Source organism: Exophiala aquamarina (assembly GCF_000709125.1).
Source record: "Exophiala aquamarina CBS 119918 chromosome Unknown aczIA-supercont1.1, whole genome shotgun sequence".
NCBI lineage: Eukaryota > Fungi > Ascomycota > Eurotiomycetes > Chaetothyriales > Herpotrichiellaceae > Exophiala > Exophiala aquamarina.
In genome coordinates this window covers 47,438-71,513 of record NW_013550587.1, presented here as the reverse complement: position 1 = coordinate 71,513, position 24,076 = coordinate 47,438, and the positions used below count along the sequence as shown (strand labels likewise).

The 24,076-nt window shown below is 51.6% G+C and overlaps 12 protein-coding genes across 12 annotated transcripts; 6 read left to right on the top strand and 6 right to left on the bottom strand.

Moving 5' to 3' along the window:
- Window positions 1-262: 262 nt before the first annotated feature.
- A1O9_00028 (uncharacterized protein) lies at window positions 263-3,389 on the bottom strand (the record flags this gene model as incomplete). The annotated part of the gene is made up of 6 exons (XM_013409192.1): window positions 263-421; window positions 472-2,416; window positions 2,462-2,500; window positions 2,582-2,708; window positions 2,756-3,302; window positions 3,354-3,389. The coding sequence occupies 6 exons, from the start codon at window positions 3,387-3,389 to the stop codon at window positions 263-265; spliced, it is 2,853 nt and encodes a 950-aa protein (XP_013264646.1).
- A 465-nt stretch (window positions 3,390-3,854) lies between these two features.
- On the top strand, window positions 3,855-5,015 carry A1O9_00027 (uncharacterized protein; the record flags this gene model as incomplete). The annotated part of the gene is made up of 1 exon (XM_013409191.1): window positions 3,855-5,015. One exon carries the CDS (start codon window positions 3,855-3,857, stop codon window positions 5,013-5,015), a length of 1,161 nt encoding a protein of 386 aa, XP_013264645.1.
- Window positions 5,016-5,019: 4 nt separating this feature from the next.
- Window positions 5,020-5,642, bottom strand: A1O9_00026 (uncharacterized protein; the record flags this gene model as incomplete). The annotated part of the gene is made up of 2 exons (XM_013409190.1): window positions 5,020-5,368; window positions 5,416-5,642. The coding sequence occupies 2 exons, from the start codon at window positions 5,640-5,642 to the stop codon at window positions 5,020-5,022; spliced, it is 576 nt and encodes a 191-aa protein (XP_013264644.1).
- A 598-nt stretch (window positions 5,643-6,240) lies between these two features.
- A1O9_00025 (uncharacterized protein) lies at window positions 6,241-8,649 on the top strand (the record flags this gene model as incomplete). The annotated part of the gene is made up of 1 exon (XM_013409189.1): window positions 6,241-8,649. One exon carries the CDS (start codon window positions 6,241-6,243, stop codon window positions 8,647-8,649), a length of 2,409 nt encoding a protein of 802 aa, XP_013264643.1.
- Window positions 8,650-8,986: 337 nt separating this feature from the next.
- A1O9_00024 (uncharacterized protein) lies at window positions 8,987-10,141 on the bottom strand (the record flags this gene model as incomplete). Its single annotated transcript, XM_013409188.1, has 1 exon — window positions 8,987-10,141. The coding sequence occupies one exon, from the start codon at window positions 10,139-10,141 to the stop codon at window positions 8,987-8,989; it is 1,155 nt and encodes a 384-aa protein (XP_013264642.1).
- Window positions 10,142-10,995: 854 nt separating this feature from the next.
- Window positions 10,996-11,479, bottom strand: A1O9_00023 (uncharacterized protein; the record flags this gene model as incomplete). Its single annotated transcript, XM_013409187.1, has 2 exons — window positions 10,996-11,403; window positions 11,462-11,479. 2 exons carry the CDS (start codon window positions 11,477-11,479, stop codon window positions 10,996-10,998), a joined length of 426 nt encoding a protein of 141 aa, XP_013264641.1.
- Window positions 11,480-11,997: 518 nt separating this feature from the next.
- A1O9_00022 (uncharacterized protein) lies at window positions 11,998-13,174 on the top strand (the record flags this gene model as incomplete). Its single annotated transcript, XM_013409186.1, has 3 exons — window positions 11,998-12,021; window positions 12,133-12,534; window positions 12,590-13,174. 3 exons carry the CDS (start codon window positions 11,998-12,000, stop codon window positions 13,172-13,174), a joined length of 1,011 nt encoding a protein of 336 aa, XP_013264640.1.
- A 511-nt stretch (window positions 13,175-13,685) lies between these two features.
- On the bottom strand, window positions 13,686-16,171 carry A1O9_00021 (threonyl-tRNA synthetase; the record flags this gene model as incomplete). The annotated part of the gene is made up of 2 exons (XM_013409185.1): window positions 13,686-13,852; window positions 13,927-16,171. The coding sequence occupies 2 exons, from the start codon at window positions 16,169-16,171 to the stop codon at window positions 13,686-13,688; spliced, it is 2,412 nt and encodes an 803-aa protein (XP_013264639.1).
- A 514-nt stretch (window positions 16,172-16,685) lies between these two features.
- On the top strand, window positions 16,686-17,350 carry A1O9_00020 (uncharacterized protein; the record flags this gene model as incomplete). The annotated part of the gene is made up of 3 exons (XM_013409184.1): window positions 16,686-16,784; window positions 16,834-16,979; window positions 17,035-17,350. 3 exons carry the CDS (start codon window positions 16,686-16,688, stop codon window positions 17,348-17,350), a joined length of 561 nt encoding a protein of 186 aa, XP_013264638.1.
- Window positions 17,351-17,950: 600 nt separating this feature from the next.
- Window positions 17,951-18,891, top strand: A1O9_00019 (phosphatidylserine synthase; the record flags this gene model as incomplete). Its single annotated transcript, XM_013409183.1, has 5 exons — window positions 17,951-18,075; window positions 18,123-18,160; window positions 18,217-18,228; window positions 18,286-18,467; window positions 18,520-18,891. The coding sequence occupies 5 exons, from the start codon at window positions 17,951-17,953 to the stop codon at window positions 18,889-18,891; spliced, it is 729 nt and encodes a 242-aa protein (XP_013264637.1).
- A 1,205-nt stretch (window positions 18,892-20,096) lies between these two features.
- On the top strand, window positions 20,097-21,353 carry A1O9_00018 (uncharacterized protein; the record flags this gene model as incomplete). Its single annotated transcript, XM_013409182.1, has 4 exons — window positions 20,097-20,346; window positions 20,419-20,784; window positions 20,846-20,980; window positions 21,043-21,353. The coding sequence occupies 4 exons, from the start codon at window positions 20,097-20,099 to the stop codon at window positions 21,351-21,353; spliced, it is 1,062 nt and encodes a 353-aa protein (XP_013264636.1).
- Window positions 21,354-21,789: 436 nt separating this feature from the next.
- Window positions 21,790-22,916, bottom strand: A1O9_00017 (alcohol dehydrogenase 1; the record flags this gene model as incomplete). Its single annotated transcript, XM_013409181.1, has 2 exons — window positions 21,790-22,197; window positions 22,251-22,916. 2 exons carry the CDS (start codon window positions 22,914-22,916, stop codon window positions 21,790-21,792), a joined length of 1,074 nt encoding a protein of 357 aa, XP_013264635.1.
- Window positions 22,917-24,076: the final 1,160 nt, after the last annotated feature.

Sequence of the window (24,076 nt, the reverse complement as noted above, 5' to 3'; positions counted from 1 at the left end):
AGCACTGAGATAGGCTGAGAAATAAGCTGTCTGACGGATCCAGAGCCCACCTCAATGCGAGGGAAAACTAGAGACACGTGACTGAGGGTTTTTGTCAAACTCGGAGTCTGACGGTATAATACTCCAGGGTCCTCACTTGGTGCTTGGAACTGCGCTCCACCCTCCACTGTTCGGGCGTCGCCTGACGACCGCCCAGGCAACGTAGCCAAAAACTACCATTCTACAGGGCCCACGGCAGGTCATATAGTACAAGTACGACTATCTAAGCATAATACCATGGCTCATCAAAGACATGATATCGATGGCCGCGTACACCCTCTCCACGGAACAACGCTGGAAATCTTCGTGCTGGATGAACCTGCTCCTCTGGAATCCTCTCGTCTGTATATGACACTTCCTCTCCTACCACGAACTTGCCCACCTACAGACTGTTAGTATCAAGGGTCATGTCAATGGTTCAACACAACTCACCTGGATCTCCGTGTCTGTAATCGTACCACGACTCACTCTGGCATACCCCACACGTTTGATGTCCTTATAAAGAATGTATTCACACCAGCGATCCCAGTCCCGACTATCAATGTCATGCATGCCACTCTTCTCACCCACGTACGTGTGGTAGTTGCCTTCCTTGGGCTTGGTTACCAAATAGCTCAGGAGAATCGCGGGCCGCGGGCTGGCTTTCATGACCTTTGCAAGGTATTCTGATTGAAGGCGACGGTCTTCAGGGTCTTCCTCTTGCCCAGAGTGGAAGACAAACACATCAACGTGCGTTCCATAGACGTCCAAAGTCGCCTCGATTGCTGGAGCAAGCTCACCCACTGGTGACGGTAGGAGGTGATGAGTTGAGTTGAGGATAGGGAATTTTGATAATAATGCTGATCCCCATGTATGCTTGTTTGGCCCCGGGCCATAGTCCACATACATCCCAAGGTCCTCTGCAAGATATTGTGTGGTATCTCGGTTGCCCATAATAATCCGCTGGTTGTCGGATTCTAAAAGTCCAACCACATCAAGTTCCAGCTCCTTGATTGCATCTCTCATCCGTCGTTCAGATGACCACATGTCGTTATCTAGTGAAAAATGAACAGTCCAGATACCAGCTGTCATTAGCCTCTCCTCCCTGTGGTACGCCTGATAATCGTTGGTGGGAAACCGTAGATAAGCGACCGATGCTGTTAGCAACTGAAGGGCGATAAGAATATGAAGATAGTACGCGGATTGCTTGCGGCCTCTAGCGCTGGCGTTGCTCCTCTGCTGGCGACCAGAATTGGTGACTAAAGCTGAAAAGACACCGGCACCAATCAGCAGCATGGTTGTCATCATAACCCAGTCCGTATGCTCCCGGACAAGCGGTCCACCAGGGACAAATGCATATGCCACCACCCAGACATGGAATAGCAACATGATATTGTACACAAATAGTCCGAAGCCAAAGGTGATAGCAAGATTGTGCTGGATGGCCGAGGTGATCAGTACCGGCGCAACTCCCAACAGATAGACTGTCAAGACTAGTGCGCCATAATAACCAGTCCAATTGCTGTAGTAGGTAAGGAAGGTGGCACCTACAGCACCCAGCCCAAATGCAGTCCAAGATCCAAAGAAACCTGGCAACGCGACGCCGAGAAAGAGGCCGACGCTCATGGCCAGGATGGTCACTGCACCGTGTGGTGCTGCTATCGGGCCTTGGACGGGAAAGCCTTCCCAGACCCACAGAATCATGGTGCTAGAATCCGAAAGGAGGGACTGGAGCGCAAATACGAGACCCGCTATGCCGAGCCCTGCCAAAACACTCGAGCCCTTTCTGGCGTGGGGAGGTTCATAGTCTCCACCGCTGGTATTGACTTGTCGAGTTGACGTCCAGACTGCAGCCACTGCGAGGAGGAAACCAGTCTTATTCCACCCGCCGTTGCCGGGATTCATGATGGGCCACACGGGATTGTTGGTGCCATTGGCAAATTTGGATATGCTTGAGAGGATCAAGCCAATACCCCAGGCCAGTATTTTGGCCTGCAGCCGTGAAGAGTTCTTTCTCTCCGCATACCACGTAGTAGTCCATGCCAAGCATCCCATGAAGTTGGCGAAGCCGACGGTGAACAGCCGATTTGCAGGGTCTTTGACATTCCAAGCAAGAAGCCCCGCTAAGGACAACATATGCACCCATCGAATATTCTTGATGACCAGGGAGCGAACGAGAGGGATGCCGAGAAAGACAGGCGAGACGGACACCATGATCATGACCTCGTACCCAGAGATGCCCATGTGCCACAGGGGAAAGTACCAGACGAGCAGTCCGATAGAAGTAAGGTTGGACCAAAATACAAAGCCGGTATAGATGTCGGCAGCTGCATCAAGCACGGCGGGCCAATAGTTCGGACCTTCGAAGGTGGACGTTTGTATGAAGGGTGATGCCCGTCTAGACGAGGATTAGTTTTGTTTGGACTAGACGAATTCCACGTACCCCTTTTCTTTGACTGAATCTTTGAGCAGTTTGGCATCACTAGCAGAGTATCAGTTCTTGACTCGGTGAATCACTCGGCTGAGTCGTACTTTTGAGAATCTTGGGAGCATATGCACATACCCTCTGCTGAGACCTTTCACGTCTTTGACAACTACTTCAAATGTCTCGAAATCGAGGGCAGTAACAGCGTCGAAACCAACATCGAAGAGAATTAATGCCCATTCAAAGAAAGCATAAGTTGTGTAAGCTAGCACAGTTAGATGTGGGATCACCGAAAAGACGGGCTGCACCTACCGCCAGGGATTCTATGGACCTTATGCTGAATAAAGAAGTATACCAACGGTACCAGGGTGCCGAAGAAGGAGCCGGCGAGTATTTTTCGATACTTGATCGCTTGAGGATTGGGAGGACTTAGTGCAAGACAGCCTAGAGTCCAGGGCAGCGTTGCAACGATATAGGAGATCATGAAGATGTCATGCCAACCATGATCGTCGGTGGATGTGACATATGTCCAGCCTCCACAAGTCAACGTTCTGAAGATTCCTGTGGCTGCGACAATTCCCGGCAGACTTGAATTCGGTTTTCGCGTGAGCAGATAGAAAAGGGTAACGAGAGCGAATCTTGGACCGGATGTTATGGCAATGAATAGCATGAAGAAGGAACGTTCGGGATATCGGTCGCCAATGGTGGAGGAGACGGAGGGAAACCATTCATCGGGATATCCAAACCACTCATTTTGTACAATTTTGTGATAATGGAGCGAGCATCCAACAATCAGCGCACTGAAGAACGCAGTATATGCAACGAGAGTATGGCCCCAAGAGATGTATTTTGCATTAAACTGGACATGAATCAGTCCGAAAGTCCAAAAGTTCAGCCGAGGCCGACTTACAGAGAAAACAACGTCGCCATCTTTACGGGGCGCCATTGGAGAAGATTGAGTAACAAAAGATTAAAAGACGACCAGCGGCATCACAGGGGAATGGTGAGAGCAGCAAAAGCGGCAGGAGCAATGACGAGAATTAATGAGATGGCCTCGGGAGCACGACCTGTTCCTTGGAAAGGCGAAAGGAGGGAGGAAGAGCGAGAAACTTGAAGAATAATAAACAATAAGAAACGGAGATGGAGATGGCAGTTGGGAAGGAACGAGAAGAGGTAGGCTGCAGCTTGCACCTGCTCTAAGAAACTGCTCACTACTCCGTACAGTTAAAAACAGTAAGGGTAACTATTATTACCCCTGCGTGCCCCTGATCGTCCGGAGCCTGAATCTTGAAGCATCGCAGGTGCGGAGATTCGGAGAACCACCAATATTTGATGAGAAAAATTGTTGCAACCTTCAACTTGGTCCCTCACCAAACCTCCCACATCCACATCCACACCCACACCCACGACCATGGCAGCTGCCAGTGACAAGGCCAGGTATTTCCTCGAACAGTCCGTCCCTGAGCTAAAGGAATACGAGAGAAAGGGCATCTTCAGTCCCGAGGAGATCACCAGCATCGCCCGCAAACGATCCGACTTCGAACACAAAATCAACGCCCGAGGCGCCTCTCCTACCGATTATGTCCGATATGCCGAGTTCGAGATCAACGTCGATACTCTAAGGCGTAAGAGGGTGAAGAGACTGGGCATCAAGGCCACCGCTCACAATGGCAAGCGCCGCATCTTCTTCGTCTTTGATCGTGGAACTCGAAAGCATCCTGGCGACGTGGCATTGTGGATGCAGACCATTGCATTCGCCAGGAAACAAAAGGCGTACAAGAAACTCCAGGAGATCTTCACCAACGTCCTGCGATTACACCCTACAAAGTCCGAACTATGGATTTACGCCGCCCAGTTTGCGGTGGACGACAATGGCGACATGACTGAAGCCAGGAGTTACATGCAACGTGGACTGAGGTTTTGCAAGAATGCGAGGGCCATGTGGCTGGAATACGGCAGACTTGAAATGACTTACGTTGCCAAGATTCATGCTCGCCGGGAGATTTTGGGGATCGGGGCAAATCGACCAGAGGAAGGGGCAGAGCTGGAGGACGACGAGGATCTCATGAAATTACCCAAGCTGACGTCGCTCGATATAGACCCTAACCTTGAAGGGGACGAAATCGATACCACTGGCTTGCAAAACCTCGAGTCTACACCTGCCATGAGTGGTGCCATCCCCGTGGCTATATTCGACGCTGCGATGACTCAATTCGAAGATCCGGAATTCGCGTTAGACTTCTTCCAGATGGTCATCAGCTACGATCAAATTGCAACTTGTCATAATATCGCGACTCACATCACAGAGAGGCTATCGAGAACCCATTCCGGCAGTTGGCAAAGTTTCGCATGCTCCATTCACACTCCATTGGTTTCCGTGGCTGTGGCCAACCCAGACTATCCTCAGGCCTTCAGACAATCACTGTCCATATTGAGAGAGGCACAGAACAAGACTGAGAAGAGCAAGATCAACACTTGGGCTCGATCGTGGCTACATCGCCTGGTCGAGGAGGAGGATCTTGATCCAGGAATCAAAACCGTGGGAGAATCAGTCCTGCGATCCCTGCAGTGAGGAATCAGTCGAATCTAGGTTTCCCCCTCGACTCCTTCTTACTTGAATGCAGTTTCTTGGCCTTTAACCTTGCCTCTTTCTCCTTCTTTTGCAGTCGTTCCACCTTTTGCTTCTGTTCCTCTGATGTCTCCCCGGGCACCGAATGGCTGTACACCTCAGCAATCAACTCGTTCAGCTTTCGAAAGCAGGTTTCTTTGTTGGCCTGCTGCTTTCTACTGTCGTCTGCTTGAATGAGGATAGACGAGGACTTTCCCGCACAGTATCGCGAGGAGAGAACGCCTTTGTGCAACACCGTTGGTATCAATGGAAAGAGTTGGTCTAGAGGTACCCGCAGCTGAGCTTTGGAGTTCAATCTGCAGTCTGGATCAGTTGAGACAGCGAGCGTCGTGATGTGTCTCACTTGTTCACATTCTGTCCTCCAGGCCCGCTGGAGCGACTGTAGGTCACTTCTCCAATCTTGCTCAAGGTGTCTGGGGAATATTGATTTCTGAACCAATCTCTGGCTGCATCATAGTTGTATTCTGGATGTTCCGATCTTGTAGAAGACCAACGCTGAATGCTTGACAACCAGACTGTATTCTCAAGCTGAACACTTGTACTCCGGGCAGTCCTTTGCCATGCCAGCATTGTAAAGGACATTTGCGGAAGAGAGTATCGTGGATAGGACATGCGATGAGAGAATGGCTGGTGTCATGCAGCGAGATAATGGGCTTGTCTGACCGCCGACTTGCACATAATGCGGAGTGATGACTGTTTGTCAGACAGCCTAATCCCTGAGCCCCCTTCCCACCCCCCCTAAACGACCTGCGCCTCTTTTCAGGAAACTCCGCCGAGCTATATGATTACAAAACGAAGGCAGGCCGAAAGCCGCTAATGCTGCTAACTCCTGCTAGCGCGTCTGTGGTGCCTGATCCGCTCCTTCCTCCTTCTTCCCTGTTTGCTCTCTGCTCTTCTCCCCTCTAGCTCTTCCATTTCCTCTCGCGTACATCCATCCCACTGCGCTACGACTCCCACTCTATCAATCAGCCACAGAACAATCAATCGATCAGCCAAATTTCGTTCCGTTTATCGCCTTACTACAAGATCAAGATTCTCCCTTTCTCTTCACACTCATGTACACTGCCTACCCACTCTGCCCTTGACATTTTCTCATTCTTTCCTTCCGCCTCGTTTTCCCCGCCATCGCCAGCTTTACCAACCAATGCGCCATGAATAGTACTACATCATGACTAACACAAGCCCTCCTCCAGAGGCTCAGCGCTTTGGTAGATCCCAGACGCCTGAAAGCCCACGGCCTGTCCATCTCCCCGAGCCATCCACCATCCCAGTTCTTCTAAATCAAATGGACCCGGTCTTTAATGATACTGAAACCTATAACATCCCACATAACCAGACTTTTTCTCCTTATTCCGAGTCTGCCCGCGCAGTGATTGATTCCACTTCTGATGAACAAGACGCTGTTCAAAATTTCTTGAGGGGTGCCGAACAAGAAAATCCTCGTTTTGACCCGGTACCAAACGCAAACAGAGAGCCTGCACCCACCCAAAATGATTCACTCTTCCAGACCGTTGCCAATGTTGCTGCATACGCGGAAAATTCAACTGCAAATGCAAATGCCGCTCCATCCCAAGACCTAGCCAGTGGGCTTCAACATTCGCCCGAGCCGGAGAATCCCTCCTCCAACCTTGATGTCCTACAAACCATTACCGAAAGCATCTCAGATTCAGACTCAAATGTAAAATCCAACCCACAAGACTATACCGGAATTGATTATCAGTCTCTTCTCGACACCATCTCTCAGTCCGCTTCTACTGCTCCTGCCGCAGACTCTGTCTCTGCCCCAACTACTGCATCTGCCCAAGAACCGGCTACCCCTGTGTTACCTGCTGTGCCCGGCTTGCCTCCCAAGCCTCCTGCGCAAGAAAATGGCCCAGAAAATACCTTTCCTACCTATTCTCACAATGTTAATGATAGTCAAGCCATCCAAAATCTCTACCAGCCACCGGACGCACCACATATGCCCGTTTTTGACACACAACAAGCACCTGTCCCAAACTATCTTGGTCAAGCACCAGGCTTGAACATTGCCCAGGCGTCGCCAACTATCTCTACCACTGGCTCGGGCTCGTTTCGACCCCCCGAGCCTGCGCGATCCACTGATTTGATAGAGCGGAAAATGTCACCCGAAACGCAAGCCAAGTATGACCAATTTCTTGAAGACGAACGACGCTATGTAACCGAAGGCATTTGGGACAAATTTCCCTTAGGGTCCCGCCTCTTTGTCGGCAACCTACCTAGCGAAAAAGTGACCAAGCGTGATTTATTTTTCACGTTTCACAAGCATGGCCGCTTGGCTCAGATATCAATCAAGCAAGCTTATGGGTTTGTACAGTACCTTGAAGCATCGTCATGCGCAGCCGCCTTGGCCTCCGAGCAGGGAGTCGAGATCAGGGGAAGAAAAGTCCACCTGGAAGTATCTAAGCCACAAAAGAACTCTCGAAATTCAAATAACCAGGGCAACAGAAGACGTCGATCACGGTCGCCCGACCGCCGGGCGAGACAAAATGACCGATACGGTCGTGCCAGCTTGGACAGCTATCGGGATGACCGAAAGAGAAGTGAGGACTATCGAGCTGCAAGGTCGCCGTCACCTAGACGCTATCGGTCGGGGGATGATTATAGACCGGCCGCCGAGAGTCCAAGGTTCGGCGTGGAAGCTAGACCAAGGTCGCCATATGGAACTATTTATCCTCCCCCTTTACCTGTGGCGTACGATGAAGAAGCATCCTTGCCCTTACCACGTCGCGATCCACGCGACGTACCTGACGTCCAACTCCTCGTTCTTGAACCATCAATCGCCCAAAGTTTCATAAACTGGATTGAGCAGGGATTTCGCTCCAGGGGTCTCAGAGCTTCAACCATCTGGTTGAGCTCAAGGCTTCCCTTGAACGGTGTAGTCAAAAGACAGATCATTGAAGGCGTCCAAGCAATTGTCAAGCTAACACAGTCAGCCCAGTACAATAGCAAGATTCCTCTACAAGTCTTCGACCGAACTGCAGCGGCGTCGAATGTGAATTTCAATGAATATGTCGATCTCGACGTTCCTGTGGCAGCAGATATTGTCTCTCACGCCCGACAGAAGGAGCGCGGAATGGCACAAACAAGGGACATCCCATCTCAAGCTTACAACCAGGGTTCCGCGCAATATGGGCATCAGCAGCCTACACCTTTTCCACAACAGCTGTCCTCCAGCTTTCCTCCACAACATCAAGTTCCATATCAACCATTCAATCAACCGGGACAATACGACAGCCGTACAATGCCACAGAGTCCAGTTAACATGACACCTAACTCAGCTGGAGCCCCGAATCTTCAGCAACTACTGGCCAATCTGCGACAGCCAGGAGACGGGCAGAAGAATTTGTCCCCAAATGACCGGTCTGCACCTGACCTCGCTGGTCTTCTCAGCAATGCAGTCCGTCATCAAAGTCAAGGGGGGCAGTTTATACTACCGCCACCACCACAACAACAGGCACATTATGGGGGAGGAGCAGCCTTCGGGGTTGGTCCACAACAACAACCTCAGCAAAATGTACAGAATATCATGGAAACGCTGGCAAGGTATAATCGGTGAGTGGTGGTGGAGATTGATGACGAGAGATTAGCACAACAATGTGATCAGCATGCTCAAGGAGAATCATGTGTCAAGCAGACGAGGGTTTTTGGCTGCTCTCTGGGTGTTCATTTGAAAGGAGCATAGCACAGCGAGAGGTAATTTAGGGCCAAAAATGATACGAAAGGACATGAATTGCATAGCCAACAGGGTTGTATGACGCATGCGAATGCACGGGCCCTGGTGGTCATCCACCTACGAGTAAGCTCAACATGTCAGGGTTTGCATAAAGAGGACTCGACCCTACAATAGATAGTGCGCCTAGACCATTTGAATGCGAGAGCCATTCTCACTGATGTCATATCTTACTGTCACCAACCTTTCCATGCTGTTGGAAGACACCAACAGTGGATCCCAAGGAGAAGTGAGATTCAGTGCTAGTAGTGTCTAGAGTCTCATTGACAAACTTGACCATCTGGGCCACCATGGTTCCTGGGACCTCGTGCCCAATGCCCTCATACACATAATCTTCCAGATGTAGACCCCCACCCGCGAACCAGCCACCTTCGGCGGCGGAGCCCTTCAACCAGTCCAGAAAGGGCTTGCTATGCGCGTACGAGACCAATTTGTCTGCACCGCCGGAAAGCACCAATATGCGCTTATTCCCGAAACACCGCGCCATCAGCGGCGCAAGAGCCGCCTTGTCGCCGTCAGTGTCCTCTAATACAGACCACGCCTGCTCACGCGGTGTATCTCGTAAACAACTGGCCACCAGGCTCGCGGGGTCCGTCCGTCTAAGAATCTCCAGCAGACTCGGCGGGAAATCGGGGCTCCCCAGGAAATGCCTCCCCTGTGTTTCGAGCCAGTGTTTCCGCTTGCTCAGTCGCGCGCGGTCGGCCATCAGCCGTGCATAGTCCGGACAACCGATGACGGGGATTGCGGCGCTGAATCGCGGGTCTTGCATAATCACATGCCAGGCCGCGTGCCCGCCGAGAGATATCCCCAGCACAATGTTGTGGTCAATTGTGCGCTCCGAATGCGGGAAGATGTAGCCTGGTAGATAGTCGAGGAGTAAGGAGGTGTCGGCCGCAGTTCCCGCGTAGCTGCTATACATGTCCAGGGCGTGTTTGTCATTACCACTGCGCCATGCTTCATTTGCGAGGGGAGACACAAGGCGGGACCCGTGATTCCGTTGGTCGAATGAAATGGCTATCAGGCCTCGTTGTCTTGACTTCTTCTTGCGGTGGGTGTTCCACTCTGTGATCAAATGTGCGCCGAACGGGGCCATGCAAGCTTTCGTTTGAAGCCGAGGGTGGAGCAGCCATAGCGCAGAGACGCAGGTGGTTTCGCTGGGAGGAGGAAGTTCTGATAGCCCGAACACAGTGACCAGCAGGCCTGCTATGTGCACGGTGATGGCGGAGATGGGTTCGGGGTGGGGGATTGAATGAGCCGTTGAGCCCGTGTTCCGTGCGCCATAGGTGTATTCGACAGGATTAGGGGTAGCTTTGGTCATTGCGAAATTTGGATACTTAGGTGTTGGGTGCACGATGAAACAATGAAAGAGGAGTATTGTAATAGTGCCAAAAGGAACTGACCGAAGTGCTGCGATGTCTGACAATCCAAGAGCCCGGGGAAATTTCGTTGGTTCAAACAGATGGAAATGCCGCGGTAAAAATAAAGGGGCCTGAATGCGGGGAAGTCCTTCCCGCCCACGTGACCCCCCTAATCTCAGATATTTCTACGGAAGCCGAGTAAAGCGAACTGGTTGAGGAGTAGAAAGGAAACTCTGTTGGATATAGATGGTAGTATATACTTACGTAATATACCTCAAAAATAGAATACGCACGATGGATATGCACAAATGTCTTTGCTGAAAAGCTACAATTTCCACTGCCCAGAAGGGGAGAAGGCTTCTGAAGGGCGAGTCATTTAAGAGTACCGTCGTGAGCAAACGGACCTGCGATGGCGGGGTACGTGCGCGTAGGCGGTAGCGACAGATGACGGCTGATCGTTCTTCTTACTGCCACGAGCCGAGCGAGCTCCTTCCTGGCCGCCGGAAAGGTCCGCAGCATAAATCATGGCACCCTGACGACCCATCGGCTGACGCGGGCAGACCATAGGACAACGCCTGGTCACGTAGAGCGGGGAATAAGAAGCTGTTTCGACCGATGTCTAGATGCTCCAGTATAGCGAGTAGCCATCTAACATGATGCTGCTTGGAAGCGGCGTGTTGGTGAGGCGTCTCGCTCATGCATACCAATAGGCCAATTGGTAAACAAGCCCATACAAAAGCCGCTGCTGGCCATAGTTTACGTTCCAAGAGATGATGACCTGACCCCGTCTATCCTTCTCTTTCGACATGGTTCTTCACGAAAATCGTAGAGCGCCCTTGAGTCTCTTCACGAAAGAAGCAGCCCATGTCCGATCTGGCGCTTCATCGAGCTCCTTGATGAGATCGTTGTAATGGTTTGGACTACTTTGAGGATAGCGAACAGCTTGGGGGATGGGGTATGTGTTTGCATATTTGTTTGTCAAAAGAGCATCAAGGGCTTGGATCTGCCGCAGTTCTTTCTCTTCGTCGAGAATGGGTGGTCGTGCAGGTGAGACAATAGCATCGTTGGCCTTGACAGTGGGGGCGGTGCTCGCATTTGTATTTGCAGGAGGGGTGATTTTATCGACACGAGATTGCATGACTGTTTGAAACAAGACATGGTTGGGACGAACTCGGTCGACAGGCCATTGCTGGATGATGCGAGCCCAGTGCTTGAGAGCAGTCTTGGGGTGATGGGTGAGTGAGGTAGTTCTAGGTGTACATGGAGAGGAGAAGACTTACCGATTGATTGGTAGCCATTGAGTGGTGGGTAGGTAGTGCGAGAGGTCGACAATCGAGAAGTGGTAGTAATCTGGGCTGCCTTGAATATTACATTACCAGTATTTGATTGAAGCCCCGAGTACTCCATACAGCACGAGTGCTTCATGCATGACGCGACGATCAAAAGTGTTTGCTACTAGCAGGCTCGATTCGCAGCTCGTGGAGAATGGATATTCCGGAGCCGGTCCCGAGGTAGCACGTGACTTGGATTTGGGGCTGTGCAGGTTGCTGAATGCTCGGATGTGTGCCTGCCTGCGCAGCGCCACTCATCCATGGCTGTCCCTGTCCATCTGGAGTCTGCATCTGTCAAAGCCCTACTCCTCCTCCTCGTCTAGCCAACCACTAACACTGCCCACCGACCACCTTGCGCACTCTCCCTCCTCAACTCCGAGCATCCTCCTGCTTCAACCACTATTCTACTCGATTCTCGTTTCATTGAACTCCCTCTTGTGTATTCATTCAGACTGCCGGGTTCATACCTAAAGCCCGGCCGCATTATGGCCCCTCAGAGATACGCAGCGGTAAGTCACTCATCTCATTGCATGCTGATCAATCCATCGCCATCGCCATCGCCAGCGTCATTGTCATTGCCAACATCAACATGACGGCCGTCGATTCTGACTCCATCGCAGGTTAATTCCCATGATGACGACGACTTCCAATCTCCTATATCTCCAGATTTGCGTCGCCAAATTCCCTATTCTCCTCCGCCTTCCTTCCGATCCCGAACTTCGTCTCCTTCTTCACGACGACTATTAGCACAGGATCCATTAGCGCACGATCCCGACCATGACCTTCAGGACGCTTTCGATGATGGAGAGGCTTCCGATGCAGAAAATGATGGCGATGACCGACAACGATTGATGAGGGCCGAACCAGCAACCCCTCTGCCCCCGACCACTGTGGAAAGAAGAGTCACCGAACTTCCTGCATTCAGACCCATGCCATCATCTGCTTCAAGACCTACTGATGGCGTATTTGCAAACCTCTCCGCCAAACCTGAACGCGGCGAACAACTGGAAGAGAAGCCTCCGGTAAGTTCTTCGGACTTTGCCACCTCTGCCTGTGATCGCTAACACGTATCTTCAGACATATGAACAAGCTGCCGCCGATGCTACTCCCCCGTATTGGGAAACCACCATTCTCGCTCCTGGGATGTCCTCTGATGAAGTCTACGTTGATGGACTTCCGGTTGGCTCCGTCTTCTCCTTTGTCTGGAACGGCATGATATCAATGTCCTTTCAACTTGTTGGTTTCCTCCTCACATATCTTCTCCACACAACACACGCCGCCAAACACGGCAGTCGAGCCGGTCTTGGTCTGACACTGGTGCAATACGGTTTTTACATGAGCGGTTCAGATAGCGCGAACACAGACACTGGAAATCCTGGCCAATTCTCAAACTCTTCGCCTCCCGATCCAAACAGCCACGATTTCGACCCTAATAACGTCGACTCTTCCGGTTCTTCCTCCGGGAACAACGGAATTGGTGGCTTCACAAGCGCCGATTGGATTTCTTATGCCTTGATGATTATCGGTTGGTTTATCCTGATCCGTGCTGTTTCAGATTTCTTCCGGGCTAGGCGTCACGAGGCTCTGGTCCTGCAAAGTCCCAGTCGTGGCCTGCCTGTGGCTGTCATTGCTGAGGGCGAGACTCCCGAGCAGGCGGCCTGATGTGGAAATCTGCGAGGCACCCACCGAGAAAGACGCTGTTAGATTTTAGCGATCCGGAACAACTCAAATGACTCATTCAATTGTTTCTTTCCCCCTCCATCCATCCAACCATTCCTTCCTCACAAGTATTTTTTCCTTGACGCAAGCCTCATTTCTCTGATACCCCTCCGAGGAGTAGCCATCCTATTGTCCAAAAGTGCGGCTTGTTGGCGCATAGGTGACGGTGAACACGGAACGACCATAATTCAATATTGGGAGCTCGAAGACGAAGGCCAAAAAAAGATTCTCATCTACAAAATTTAGAGTGGGCTGACGAACCCATCGCTCTTGTTCTTTTACGCTTTGCTTGACATCGGTGCTCATCATCACTCTATCATTTATACATTCTTGGTTTTCTCAAATACACCTGCTCTGACCGGCTTGTGTCCCCCATTTGTCCCCTCCCCTAAAAACGGTAACTGGTATTGTTTTGTTCCATTCATGGCCGTTTCAGGATACGCTGCCAGTTGTTTCACTCATGCATGTCGATCTTGCTCTCCAGGCGGCGTTGGTCTCGTAGTTCCATCAGACGCGTCAACGCTGCTTGCAGGGGAATCAGCTCGCCCATTTTCTGTGTCGCAGGGTCATCACGGTTGCGGATGTTGACGGTGCGCGTCTCTTGTTCCTTCGCACCAACCACTAATTAGAAAAGGACAAGTTAGTAATGTGACCTCGCCATTTTGGGACTCTGCAGCATCAAGAGATCAACTCACCAAAGATAAAGTTATATTGAGCCAATTGTCCGCTTCGAATCTTCTTTTGCAAGGTGTTCCCGCTGACGTCAATATCCACGTACATCCGTGCCTTGTGGAAAATGCTCTGGATCTCACGAACATAATCCTCCGCCCCTTTCATGACCGGGATAACAAGAACTTGTCGAGGCGACAGCCAAAATGGCCACTTGCCTGCAAAGTGCTCACAGAGAATTGCGATAAACCGCTCAAAGGAACCGATAATGGCTCGGTGGATCATCACTGGGCGAGCCATTCCGGGCCCCGGCGCCTTGGGATCACGAGCCTCGTTCTCTTGCTTGGAGACGTCTTCGCCAGACTCACTGGTGCGGTATTCGAGCTTGAAGTTCTGCGGACCCTGGAAATCGAGCTGAATCGTCGCACACTGGTACTCGCGCATCAGAGCGTCTTGGATGGTGATGTCGATCTTCGGTCCGTAGAATGCACCATCTCCCTCGTTGAGTTCCCAGTCATCCCCACGGAAGTTCTGCAGCGCCTGTTTCAGCCGGGTCTCCGCGGAGTCCCATTCTTCTATCGTGCCCATGTAACCCTCTGGACGTGTGCTGAGCTTGAACTTGAAGGGGAAGCCGAACAACCCATACACATGTTTCATGAAATCAAACAAAGCCTCGATCTCGTGTTGGACTTGCTCATTCGTACAGAAAATATGCGTATCGTCCTGTTGGAACTTCCGCACACGAGTGAGGCCAGAAAGGGCGCCGGAGGCCTCGTTGCGGTGCAACACACCGAAGTCTGCCACTCGCCATGGAAGCTCGCGGTAGGAGCGTTCCTCGTCGCGGAACATCAGGCAATGTCCTGGGCAGTTCATTGGTTTTAAGGCGAACACTCCCTTGTCTTTGTCCTTTGGTTCACCGGGAGTAAGGGGCTTGCCGTCAGGGGTCTTGTCTGCCAGAGGGATCGGGTCCGACGCATCTTCTTTAATTTGCACTCGGAACATGTCGTCCTGGTAGTGCTGCCAGTGGCCAGATGTCTTCCACAGCTCGACATCGTACATGTTGGGCGTCTGCACCTCTTGGTAGCCTCGCTCCCAATACTGGTCGCGGAGCATGGCTTGGAGGGCGTTGAAGATGCGTGTTCCATGAGGAAGGAGGAAAGGCGATCCGGGAGATAGCTTGCTGAACATGAACAGCTTCTGTTGCTGGCCAATAGCCTGGTGGTCGCGCTTTTTGGCTTCCTCCAGAAAGTGCTCCCAGTCCTTCAGCTGCTGCTTGCTGGGGAATGCGACTCCGTGGATACGTTGTAGACTGTCATTGTTCTGGTCGCCCAGGAAATACGCCGAGCTGTTCTTCATGATCTTGAATGCTTCGATCTTTCGTGTGTTCTGGATGTGAGGGCCCTGGCACAAATCGACGAGGGTGCCGTTACGGTAGACTGTGGAAAACTCGCCGTCCGGGACGAATTTCTCGATGTAGTGCATCTTGTACTTGCTGTAGCCGAAGAGTTTCCGTAGGTTTTCCTTCGACACTTCGAGGCGTTCGAATGCCTGTTTCTCCTTCGTGAATTTCTTGGCGCGGTTCTCGATGGATGGCCACTCTGCTTCGCGTACAGCCTGCCCAGGTGGAAGTGCCATATCGTAGAAGAAACCCATCGCAGTTGGCGGGCCGTGCGACAGGCGACAGCCGTATTCATGCTCCGCACATTCCCCTAGGACGTGGGCGGACGAATGCCAGAATACGTCTCGACCTTCAGGGTCGTCGAAGGTGAGATATGCGACTTTGCTGTCCTTCTCAAGCGGCCGGTCAAGGTCCCACACTTGGCCATCAACCTTGGCAACGACAATCAGACCTGCTCGGTCCTTGGGGACATTTCTCAGTAGATGGCCCGGTGTTGTTTCCCATGCCTTGCCTTTGACGGTAGTCTGTTGGCCAGGGGTTGGGGTGAGAGTGATTTGAATGTCAGGTTTATCCCTGCTGGCCAGTTCCTGGTCATGTGATTTCTTCAGCTGGTCGAAGAGGGCATTTCTCTGCTGGATGAAATCTGGCAGCTCTTTTGGCGCCTGGTGCTTTGGTGCAGCTGCTTGAGTAGACATGTCTTTTGGGCGGTTGGCGACTTTCTTACTCTGCTGAGGGTTGGCTGGTCTTTTTGATACATTGCTCTCAGGGGTGGATGACTCAGAGGTCTGGGGACCGTTGTGACTCATCTTGGGACCGTTCAAGACTCCCCAAAGATCATGCGGGTTGAGACTGACTTTCTTCTGGTGGCTCATGGCAAAAGATCGAGAGAATAAACGGGGAGCGTGGAGGGAGACTATGGCAGAGCCGACCGCACGAAGATCCTGGGGGAAACGTCGATTTGGTGTGTGGTTGTGGATAGGGTGAATCACGTGCTTTGCAAACCTGCATCGACCTGCAACTCGCCCATGAAATAATTTCATCCCCTCAAATAGTTATTACCTGCCACCCATTCGCTTCTCCACACTCAACAACAATGGCGTATCGCGGCGATTCACGAGGTCGTGGTGGTTTCCGAGGTGGTGATCGAGGAAGAGGTTCGTTTGGAGGACGAGGTGGAGGTAAATTAATTTCCAGCACCAGCCCAAAGTCTCCGGGGCGAGCGAGCCCTGCACACAAGAAATTGCGGCAAAAAACGAACGAGGGACTGACTGCAGAGAACAGGTCGAGGAGGATTCCAACAACAGAGCTACGGCCCGCCAGATCAAGTGTTCGGTGAGTCTCACATAGTCCCGGCGACTATGTCTAGAGCTGATTTCTGGTATAGAAATGGGCAAGTTCCTGCACGCCTGCGAAGGAGAACTCATCTGCGAATCCGTCAACCCCAAAGTGCCATTCTTCAATGCCCCGATATACCTCGAGAATAAGGTCCGATGATCTCCCCAGATGCACATGAATACCGGTTGACACAGTGAAGACGTCGATAGGAAAAGTCGATGAAATTCTCGGGCCGATCAACCAAGTCTACTTCACAATCAAACCCCAGGAGGGCATCCAAGCTACGTCTTTCAAGACTGGCGACAAATTCTACATTGGAGGAGACAAGCTTCTACCGCTAGAAAAGTGCGTGCGATGCCGCCAAACCAATTGAGTGCAGTGTGATGCTAAGAATTGACAGGTTTCTTCCAAAGCCCAAAGCCCCCCCAGGTATGAACCTATCGCTGCAAGAGACAATGCACCCAACTCACACATATTCAGGCACGAGGGTCAAGCGGCCTGTAGGTGCTCGCGGAGCTTTCTCTGGTGCACGAGGTGGTCGAGGCGCTCCCAGAGGCCGAGGATCCTTTGGTGCAGGTGGACGAGGCGCTCCCAGAGGTAGAGGATCATTTGGATCGTTCGGTGGAGGTCGGGGTGCTCCCAGAGGCGGTGCTCGCGGTTTCTCTGGTGGCCGGGGAGGATCAAGAGGCGCCCCTCGCGGCCGCGGCAGATTCTAGTTGGCCGTGGGCATCACCGTGGCATTTCCCTTTGGCCCTTGTTCTGCCAGCATGATTCAGGCGTTGGGTGGTATGGTGTGGTGGTCAAATACCCGGCAAAAAAAGCACAGCCCGTATGGATGAGAGAACTAGCTGTGTACTACGATGCTTGAGAATCCCTAGAAACTATACTAGATATGGCCTTTCGCGAACCATGTATCAGTGTTCAATTGAGACGACCGTGCTCGCCTCAATGTGCCGTCACGTGGCTTTGACACGTGACCTGTGGCTGTGTGGCCGTGCGGCACTCCGACTGTGGCACGCCTCGTAATTGTGGGATTCTGGTGGCTGAAAATAGACGTGAGGGATTCCGACTGAAATCACTGATGACGTTTGACTCGAGATTGACACTCGCACCCACCAACATCAATCGTTGACTCGCTTGGTACCCTTTGCCCGCGCCTTGATTCCTCCACAAAACCACCCTTTACGACCGCAGTAACTCTTCCCTACCCTCTACCTACACTGTTGTTCTTTTCCTTCCTCCTCGCACGGCCCCTCAGAGGTATAGTCCTCGTTCTTCGCTTCTCTGATATTCACCCTCTACATCTTTGCTCCAAGATGTCCCGCCGAAGCGGTGCAACCACTGTTGGTCAGGAAGAAACCTCGGTACGACCATCCAACAATGCACAAGCGAAGCAAGCCATGTTGCTATCCCAGGACACAGGTCACTTTAGCTTGGTCAAGTATGGTTGAACCCTATGCAGTTGAGGAAAGGCGCTGACTACAACAGAGCTCTCCATCTGGCCGATTTGATCACTGAACTGAATGGTGAGTACATGTCCACTCTGGGCGCTTTATAGGACAGAAGACTAATTCAGCTCCAGGCTTTTGTGGATGTACGACGATCGACCGCTGACCCGTTGGTCGAACTTATGCTAACAAGATCCCCGCAGTCATGTCGGTCCTCTCGTCGATGCGCTACTGCCTCTCGGACCCAAAAGACTTGACAAACCTGTGGTTCGCCTTGGCCTTTATGCCATTCGGCCTCTTCTTCGATTTCTTCGATGGCAAAGTTGCAAGATGGAGGAAGAAGTCTTCTCTTATGGGGCAAGAATTGGATTCTCTGGCTGACCTGGTATGCAATCATGCTGTGTTCAAGCTCGAGCCGAACATTGACGACCCCACAGATCTCCTTTGGAGTCGCTCCCGCTGCTGTGGCGTTCGCAATCGGATTCCGTACCAACGTTGATCAGCTTTTCCTCAGCTTCTACGTTCTGTGCGGGTTGACCCGACTCGCCAGATTCAACGTTACTGTCGCCATGCTCCCAAAAGACAAGACGGGAAAATCGCAGTATTTTGAGGGCACTCCCATCCCTTTCGCATGCTTGACAAGCTCTGCCATCATGGCGATCTGGACCTCTCTCGGATGGATTCACGACTCTTTACCAATTGGCTCTGTCCTCTCTGGAACCCCGTTCGAATTTCACCCAACAGTCTTGCTGTTTTTGTTGAACGGCTCATTGATGATCAGCAAGACTTTACATGTGCCCAAGCCTTAAAACCTACCAACCAGATAAGATCGCGCTGCTAGGAACTATGCTACTTTGTTGCGGTGAGTCGATATCGCAAACTCAGAACATGATAGCAAGGGCCGGAACTGGATAGCAATAGAGCAGAGACATATCGGTGTGGTTGAATGAAATCAGAAGGCTGATCACAACTAATGATATCCATCTCATGGCAGGCTTTGTCTTTTCCTGGTGTTTGGGCAATTCAAATCGTTTATCCGTCAACTCTCGTTGATCAAGTGATATCAAAGTGGTGTCTGCTTTACTCCAACAATTTCGTTCTCTTCTAGAACTCTTTCCGGCCGCTGTGTAGTTCCCGCCGGCTCAATTCATGTCCCGGTCGCCAGGAGCGCGAGGGTTGTGCCCAGGCAACGATCTTCACTGGCCCTACCACAACGGCCCGCTCTCCCTTGCGTAAAATGAGTATCTACAAGATGCAGGAAGCCTTTGCTGTCGAATATTTTCCCATTAGTCCATCGCCGATCCAACTTCAAAATGAGCCAACAATTAAACCAAGGTGATTGATTCACGGCCCTCTCACGCCCTCTCACTCGGATACTGAGGGGTTATTGGTGTCATCATCATATATGGTTTCCTCCAATATTCGTTGAACCATGAATTGGGCGAGGTAACCTGTTACACATTTATCCACACCGGATGTGTATACTGCTCAACCGTTCTACGGATTAATGATTGAGGGCTTTAATCGTAATCGATAAGCGCGGTTATACAATAGCAGTCAGCGAGGCGGCCGGTTATTGTCCCACCAATCAGCAACGGCTTCATCGGAAATCAGTCCTTCCCGTCGCCCAACTTCACAGGTCAGCATGCAGCATCCATTCCATCTGCGAGAACAAAGGTCAAGTCGATGGCAATTACCATAGTCTGTAAGGGCTAGTATCCACCGCGTCACCGTGACGGAAGTGCCGTGATATACTATCCTCTATGCTCTGGCTGCCTAGTCAATTATGGCGCGGAGTTTGGGGCTGACGAATGCAGCTCGATCCAGGGCCCCGCGAATAAATAACGAGTCCTTCGCAAAGCTGATCTAAAGTCTGAGCCAATCTCTTGAAACGAACATTGCTTTTACACCGTCGTGCGACGTTCGCATTGTACAGTCTTCTCAAAATTAGCGCAGTGACCTCAACCTGTTCGTCAAGTACCCTATTTTCTCGACGGCTGTCTCATCGAGCAACATGGCAATCGAGAATGCTGCCTTGGCCCAGGACTCGAAGATCCTCATCACAGGTGTGAATGGCCTTGTCGGTTCGCATGTAGCAGACCAAGTGCTTTTGCATGGCTACAAAGTACGTGGGGCTGTCAGAAATGCGACCAAGAACAACTGGTTAGTAGATTTCTTCACACTGCGGTACGGCAAGGGCAAATTCGAGCTCGTCGAGATACCCGATCTTACGAAAGATGGAGCATTCTCCGAGGCAGTGAAAGGTACGCTCTAGGTTGACGTATTATGTATTTGACTGGCACTGCAGCAGGACTAACTTGCTGCAACATGAACAGGGGTTGCAGGAGTTATCCACGTCGCTTCGCCCGTAGACATGAACCCAAACCCTGACATTGTTATCCCAACGGTCGTCAACAGCACACTGAATGCACTGAGGGCGGCCGCCAATGAAAGCAGTGTCAAGCGCTTCGTGCTCACATCGTCTGGATCAGCAGTCGTCTTTCCCAAGCCAAATAACAAAGTTGACATCACGCCCGAGACTTGGAACGAAGAAAGCGTGCAGATTGTGCAGAATTTCCCCGAGGACCTGTCTGATATCCAAAAAGGCTTTATCGTTTACATGGCAAGCAAGGTTAAGGGAGAGCAGGCTTTGTGGAACTGGGTTAAGGAGAATCCATCTTCCCGCTTGGTCGTCAACTCTGGTGGGTGCCACAGCTGCCAGTGCTGACAGGAGTGGAAGGAATGCTGACTTGTCGATCGTAGTTCTACCCGGTGGAGCTTTTGGCCAAGTCCTTAGCCCTGAGCATCAAGGGTTCCCCTCGACGACGGGTCTCATTGCAGCGCTTTTTACCAACAACACCGAGTACATTGACTTCTTTATTCGCGATTATGCTCCTGGTAGGTTGACTTCCCTCGCAGCCGGGGTTGGAGAAGCCTGGATCACTAACCTACGATAAAAGAGTACTTCGTCGATATCCAAGACGTTGGACGGCTCCATGTGGCAGCCCTAGTACACCCAAGCACAACTGGAGAACGCATTTTCGCCTACAACACCCCATTCAACTGGAACAACATACTAGCAGCCTTGCGAAAATTATTCCCTAACAAAACATTCAGAGATGACGAACCGGGATTGTGGGATGACCTCTCCACGGTAGAGCCGGCCAAACGTGCGGAAAAGTTGTTGCAGGAGATGGGGCGACCTGGGTTCACGGGCCTGGAGGAAAGTCTTAGGCGAAATGTTGAAAGCCTTGTCGAGCCGAAGACTTGATGGGAGGGAAGGGTGACTTTCATCAAGTGAGGATGAACACTAGCTTCAAGAATGAGAATATCGCACCAAAACGAGCACGTTTGTCGCTCATCTTGATATCATTGCTGGGAGTTCACGTGTTGAGTTATCGTCGTCTTGCAATCCAAGCGACTCAATATAGACGGCGGGCATTGCAATGACTACCGAGATATGGAGATTTTTCTTTGCGGGGATTGTTCGAACTTTAATTGGATTTCTTGCATGCTTGCAATAGCTATCTGTCGCAATACTGCTCTCCAAAGGCCTTCCTACATATTGATCCAAGATCCATGGAATCAATGGACATGGAGAGTAGTACGAGGCGAATCAGTCAGCTGGTCATGACATTTAAATTTTGTTCTACCTCCTCACAATCATCAAAAACTCCTCGACCGGAAGTGGAGAAAGGCGTAATAATCTACTCTGCGTCTGGCATCTTGAGAACATATCGTCCAGCGATCTGTCCAGCGTGCATCAACTCGTACACCTTCGGTAGATCCTTCAGGTCCACAGTCTTGAAGGGCACCTTGATCAATCCTCGGGCGAAGAAGTCCAAAGCCTCTTCACTGTCCTGTCGGTTGCCGACGTAGGAGGCTTGGATTCTGATCATCTTGAGGACGGACTCGAAGACCGGGGCTCGGATATAGGCCTTGGCTGGGAGACCGATGACGATGACGGTACCTCTTGGGCGGACGTATTCGGCAGCTTGCTGGAATGGCTTCTCGTTGACAGCCACGAGAATGACGGCGTGAGGGCCTAGGCCATCTTTAGTAGCAGCCTTGACATCCTTGACAATGTCGCTGGATGTTGCGAAATCGATAAAGGACTAGAGGAGACGAGTCAGTGGGGAATGGTTTCGAGACCGAGGACAGTACTCACTGAGGCGCCCAACTTGGTGGCGAGGGCCTTCTTCTCCTCACCAGAATCGATACCAATGGAGTGAAGACCCATGGCCTTTGCATATTGGACAGCAAGCGAGCCCAGCCCGCCACCGGCACCAACAATGGCGACGGTTTGACCAGGTTTAGCCCCTGACTCCTTCAATCCTTTGTAAACTGTGATACCGGCGCAAAGAACAGGGGAAACCTCATCGAGAGGGACACCCTCGGGAATGTGTGCGACATGTCGTGCAGAGGCAATGCAATATTGTTGGAAAGAACCATCGACGGTGTAGCCTGAAAGCTTGGGGGTCAAGCAAAGCGGCTCATCGGCCTGTTGGCAGAAGGTGCAGGACAGGCAGGAGTCGTTCAACCATTTGACACCGACAGCCTCGCCAATTTTGCAGATGTCGTCGGTGACGAGCTCACCTCGTGCTACGACAATACCAGCGCCTTCGTGTCCACCAACGAGAGGGAGTTTGGTGGGGATGGGCCAGTCGCCGTTGACGGCATGGAGGTCAGTGTGGCACACACCAGAGTATTTGATGTTGACGAGAACTTCTTCTGGGCCAGGCTTTGCAACCGGGATCTTCTTGTACTGAAGAGGTCCTCCGACCTTGTCAATGACCTGAGCCCATTGCTCGGTGGGGATCTTGGGGCCAGACATTCTGAATTGAGAGAAAGTATGTGGAAGGGCTTGCTTGGATTGAAGTCGAGCTTTAATGCACACAAGAGATGATGATTGTGAGTCTGGAGAATGGCCTGGGATGATCTGGGACAGAAAGCGACTTATGTAGAGCTGATGAGGAATCCTGAGCCCCTCTCATGATCGAAGTGATCCATGGTGATCCGCAGTGAAGAGACCGAAGCCTCCAGGATGAGCGGAAACCCCTCAACGCATGGAACATTGCAGTGAAGGTCAGGAAGGGGCCCAAGATTTGTATCCTGTGGGCCGCGGTCACGGTCGACCAATCGCCCAGAGAAGGCCAGTATTCGATTGTCACATCTCATGACGGTCATACGGAGACCATGCTTAAAGTGGATACATTTCTCACCCGGATTGAGAAGCTTCTGAGTGAATATGAGGTGTGGACGAACGGCTTATATGAGATCTGGGCGAATGGTAGGCTTTGAATGCCGTTCTCTAGGTCATGTTCTAGCTATGGACAGGGATGGAGCTGAAGGACAGCTGGAGAAAAGGGACGGAGGAACGACGAAGCAGAGGGGCACGATGTATTCGTGTTGCGGACGCGTCTGCGGATCATCAATGGGCCAAACACGGCCAGGATGCATGGCACTGGTGGGCCGATAAAAGTCCATGGGATGGCGGCCGTCCACCAAGCGGTCGAGTCAGGACTGACGGTGTACGGTATAGGCCTGTTCGGAACAGATGTCAGAGCTCGCCGAAGAGTTAGAAGATCCCGGTAGCAGGAGTGTGTACTTGGAACTACCATCAATGCTGATATCTGATTTGAGGACGGCCGGAATAAGAATTCACAAGAGGACCAGAGGAAGGAGCTGGCCAAAGGGAAGGAGGCAGAGCCCTATCGCTGCAATGGAGGAGTGGTAGGAGCGATGCGGGGAAAACACCGCCCCCAGGGTCACAGCTTCCGTGCAGGCACCGACATCCCTGTCCCTCGCCTTGACCCCGCGCCTGCCAGCACGAAAAGTGGGCACAAGGTTTGGTTTGTTTACAAAGTGGCATGATGGTGAGGGGTTGGTAAGAAAAAAAAGAAGTCGAGGGTCCAGTCCAGCATTTCGGCAGCATGATGCGTGTCTCAGGTGATGATAGATATGCTTCATCATCGGCAGGCAACACCCTCCCTC